The sequence below is a fragment of the Plasmodium gaboni genome, chromosome 9 (genome assembly GCF_001602025.1).
Source record: "Plasmodium gaboni strain SY75 chromosome 9, whole genome shotgun sequence".
Lineage (NCBI taxonomy): Eukaryota > Apicomplexa > Aconoidasida > Haemosporida > Plasmodiidae > Plasmodium > Plasmodium gaboni.
The window spans coordinates 526,940-531,939 of record NC_031489.1 but is presented as its reverse complement, the minus strand read 5'-3'; the positions used below and the strand labels follow the sequence as shown (position 1 = coordinate 531,939).

At 16.1% G+C, this 5,000-nt stretch overlaps 2 protein-coding genes across 2 annotated transcripts in view; both read right to left on the bottom strand.

Annotated features, from left to right (window-relative positions):
• Positions 1-1,157, bottom strand: part of PGSY75_0914700 (putative transporter) — a gene marked incomplete at both ends in the record, with an annotated part of 1,545 nt that extends 388 nt beyond the window's left edge. The window contains one exon of the mRNA XM_018785561.1: positions 1-1,157. This exon is cut by the window's left edge and continues 388 nt beyond it. Within this exon, the coding sequence (XP_018641902.1) occupies positions 1-1,157 (1,157 nt within the window).
• A 2,199-nt stretch (positions 1,158-3,356) lies between these two features.
• On the bottom strand, positions 3,357-3,809 carry PGSY75_0914600 (putative zinc binding protein; the record flags this gene model as incomplete). Its single annotated transcript, XM_018785560.1, has 2 exons — positions 3,357-3,579; positions 3,697-3,809. The coding sequence occupies 2 exons, from the start codon at positions 3,807-3,809 to the stop codon at positions 3,357-3,359; spliced, it is 336 nt and encodes a 111-aa protein (XP_018641901.1).
• Positions 3,810-5,000: the final 1,191 nt, after the last annotated feature.

Here is a 5,000-nt window from a genome sequence, read left to right as displayed (position 1 = left end):
TTTCCACTTATATATCCAAAGAGTGGTGATGGCAAGAATGATAAAACTGTTGATAATGAAAATACTGTTGTTAGATCATATGCAGTAGTCATAAAGAAAGATCTATTTGTTTTAATAAAATAATCAAATCTGATCATACTTGAACTACATATAAAAACTGTTATTAAATATTCCCATTTTTGTGGATGTGCCCATAATGATTTTATATAATCAAAAAGAGATGTATTATTAACTTGTTGTTTAGATGAAATATTTCTTTCTGACATATTAACTGATGATCTTCTACCACTTTCTAAGTTTTCCATTTCTTCATATATACCATTATTATTATTATTATTATTGTTCATATTATTTTTATTTTTATCTGTCATTGATGATCCAGTAGCACGCTCACTATTAATTTGTATATTATCTTGCCCTTGTATTGATAATTTAATATTAGTACTTTTACCAGGCATAATAAATATACCCACAAGAAATGAGAATAATATACATGTGCATAAATAAATTACACATAATATATAAAACTCATTATCACCAAATTTAAATAAATAAAAGAAAGCAATTTTTAATAATAAACCTACAGCAAAACCAGTAGATCTAGCTGAGCCTAAAATTCCAAATATTAATGATTCTTGTCCTGGGAAATATTTAGATATTTTTAACAAAGGTATAAACGACAAATCAGCTGATACACCCAATAAGAAAAAGAATATATACCATACGTATGAAAATTTTAATACTGCTAATGAAAAAAAAGCTAAAGCTAATATAATTTGTCCACATAAGAAACATACTTTCTCTCCAAATGTATCTAAAATAAATCCACTCATTGATGATAAGAAAAAATGTAAAAAGAATGATAATGTAAATAAATTATTTATAGCTGCATCTCTATTACCACATGAATTATATGATATATTCTCATCTACTTTAAATATTTGCACTTCATCACCTTCCTTACATAATTCAGAAAAAGCACCCGTCTTGTATATTATAGGTTGCCATCCACTAAATCCAGCATGAACAAATGTAGCAAGTGAAGATACTATGGAATATAAAACTAATACAATCCACTTATTAATTTTTAGATCCTTCCCTGATTCTCCTTCATACTTTAGTTGTGAAATGTTTTCCTTTGACATATCTGACGACATTGTATACAAAATGGGGTAAGATAAAATTAAACGACAAGGCTTAATTTATTTATAAAAATATATAAAAATAAATAAAAATGAAAATAAATAAATATATATATATATATATATATATATATATATATTTGATACAACAAAGGTCTCAACTTATAATTAAATTTTAAATAGCACAAAATAAAATATATATAAACGCATAAATATTATATATATATATATATATATATATATATATATATTTATTTATTTATTTATAGCTAGATATATGTAGGGTATCCTAAATAATCCTTAATTTATATAAAAGATTCATCCAAATATATTACAAATATGTAATATATATTTATATATAGAAATATTATTATAGAAAATAATTAATTATAATTCCTTATATCCATCTTATAACAAAACAGAAAAAAAAAAAAAAATTTTTTTTTTAATGGAAATTATAGAAAAAATAATATAATAAAATTTTAAATATTTTTATAAATAAAACATATATATGTATAATATATATATTTAAATTATTTTAAATTTAAATCCTTTTTTTTTTTTTTTTTTTTTAAAGTATTTATTACATGTAAATTAAGGTATTTTTATATATATATAATATATATTATATATATTGAATATTACATATTATAATATTTTTATTTCTTTTTTTTTTCTTATATTACAATAGGATATAAATAAAATATAAATAAAATATATATGAAATATATATGAAATATATATAAAATATATATAAAATATATATATAATATATATAAAACTATTTCTGTGGTACTTCACATATTGTAGTATTATTATGTGCTAAATATTATACATATAAATATATAATACTATATATATTATATATATAATATATATATATATTTTTTTTTTTTAAGTGTTTTTATATATTAAAAGAGGATATTTTTTTTTGTTTCTCATTCAGCTAAGCTCAATTTTGTTAGGAAAATTTAAATATAGAAACTATAACAATAATATTATATATATATATATATATATATATTTATTTATATATTATTTCTTTTGCTTTTAATATTTAAAAAAATAAGCAAGAATATTTAATAATATTATTTATTTCCATATATATATAATATATTAAAATAATAAATATATATTTATATATATACATATCCACGTTGAAGTAGAAAGAGTATTCTTCTTTTTCTTATTGTGATAAATATTAAAAAAAAAATAATAATAATAATAATAAATGTATTATATATATATATTATATAGGGACTATTATGAGAAAAAAATACTCAATATTTTTAAAATAATATATAAGTTCATATAATTTAAAATATATATATATATTTATATATATGATTTTCCTTTTTTTATTTAACCTATGAAAAAAAAAAAAAAAAAAAAAAAAAAGTTCTTAAATATATATTTTGTTTTATTATTTTATGTTTCCTTTTTAAAAGTTGTTATATATTATAATGGATTGATATACATATATAGAACACAGAAAAAAAAAAAAAAAAAAAAAAAAAATTAAAATTATTTTTTAAAAATTTAGCAAAACGATGTTTCACAAAAAACAAATTGTAAAATAAATAAATAATATATATATATATATATATATATATAATATATTTGTTTATTTATTTATATATCGGTTAAAATTAAAATTAAAATACAATCAATATATATATATGTGTGTGAAAAAGGTTAATATTATATTTATATATAATGATAAATAAAAAAAAAAAAAAATATAATATACTCATTTTTTTCTTCCTTTTTTTTTTTTTTTTGAGTGTACTATAATAGAAAAATAAATATGGTGTTTAAAATAAGATATATCTATCTTTTTATTTGTTTATTTTATATATCAGTATCTAATAAAATAAAAATACACACACATATAATTTGTGTATATAAAATTATGTACGTTATATTTTCTCCAGCACAAAAAATAAATAAAAAAATAAATAGCTATATTTTTCATTTTTTTCTTTGAAAGTTATGCCTTTAAAAAACAGTGATCCTTTATATATATATATATATATATATATATATATATATGATATATATTTTAATAATAATAACAAAAAAAAATATATATATATAAATAAAAATTATATTATATTACATTACTTTTAGGATATATAATATTGATTAACATATATCCGTGTGTATACTTGAAAAAAATTACGTGATTTTATTTATTTATTTATTTATTTATTTTTATTCGATTGTTTGGTCGAGAATATCTTTATCTTCTAAATTATTTAATGATAGCAAATCATCATTATAAAAAAATTCGTTACATCCTTTTTTATTAGCTTCAAGACATTTATCAACCCATTCGCTATAAACATCTATACATTCATCTAAGCTTGTTATTTGATTAACATATTTAACACCACATTTTAGACAAGCTAATTCTCCAATTCCTTTGGACCTATGCCTACAATAATATATAAATTAAATGAAATAAAAAAGAAATCACAAAATTACTGCGCAAAACAAACATACATATATCAACAGATCATATATATATATTTTTATTTATTTATTTCCTTACAGTTTTATATCAACTGATTTTTTATAACTACAAAAAGGACAATTAAATTGTTTATCCAGTTTTAATGGTTTTTTTTTTCTCGGTTTTACTTTCTTCACTTTACTCCTAGCCATTTTTACATATCTATATTTTTATTCTTTAAAAAAATATATTCTTGTAAACATATAAAAATTTGGTACGGATATTTATAACTCACATATATATAAATATATATATATAAATAAAAATATATATATATATATATATATATATATATATATGTATGTATATATGTTTTACATATGTATACACTTATTTAATATACTTTATATAAAGTTACAATATGAAGAAAGAAAAAAAAAAAAAAAATAGGGAGAAAACAAACAAAACTATAAAGAAAAGAAAAATAACACAAAAATTAAAAAATTATATAATTAATTAAAAGCACAAATAAATAAATAAATATATATATATATATTATATATATATTTATATTTATATAGGATAAAAAAAAAATTTATAAATAAATTGTTTTTAATATATATATAATTTTTCAAAACAAAATAGAAAAACAATCCTTTTCTATTTTTTATTTGATATATAAAAAAACATATAAATAAATAAATATATATATATATATATTTATTTTTAGGTTATAATTTTTATGGTATGAAAAAAATAATAAAAAAAAAATAAAAAATAAAAAAAAATGAAATGATATAAATGAAACATATATATTATTAATACATATTAATATATTTATTTTTATTTTTTTGAACGTTTCTATTTTCATGGATAAACAGGCTCCTCATCATGCATATAAATAAACATACATATATAATTATATATATATATATATTATATTTATTATATTAATTTAATATGTAGGAAGTTATATATATATATATATATATATTAGGGGACCAAAAATACATTTTAATATTTTTCTTTTTCTTTTTCTTTTTCTTTTTTTTTCCAATAAAAGTCTTTTAATGTAATATATATTATATTTATAATTATAAAAAAAACAGAAAAAAAATATCTAGTCATAATAAATGTAATAAAGCATATATTATACTTAAATAAAAATATATAATATATTTTATAATATTTTTGAGACATTTTTTTTTTTTTTTTTTTAAGGACAAAATAATATTTTTTTAAAGTTTATCAAATTGGAAGTTTAAAAAAAAAAAAAAAAAAAAATAGTTTCACATATTTATATTTTTTTAATTTTTATGTGTTATAATATAACTACTTTTTAAATAATAATAAATATACATTTATATTTTTATTTTTTATGTGTCCATATATATATATATATA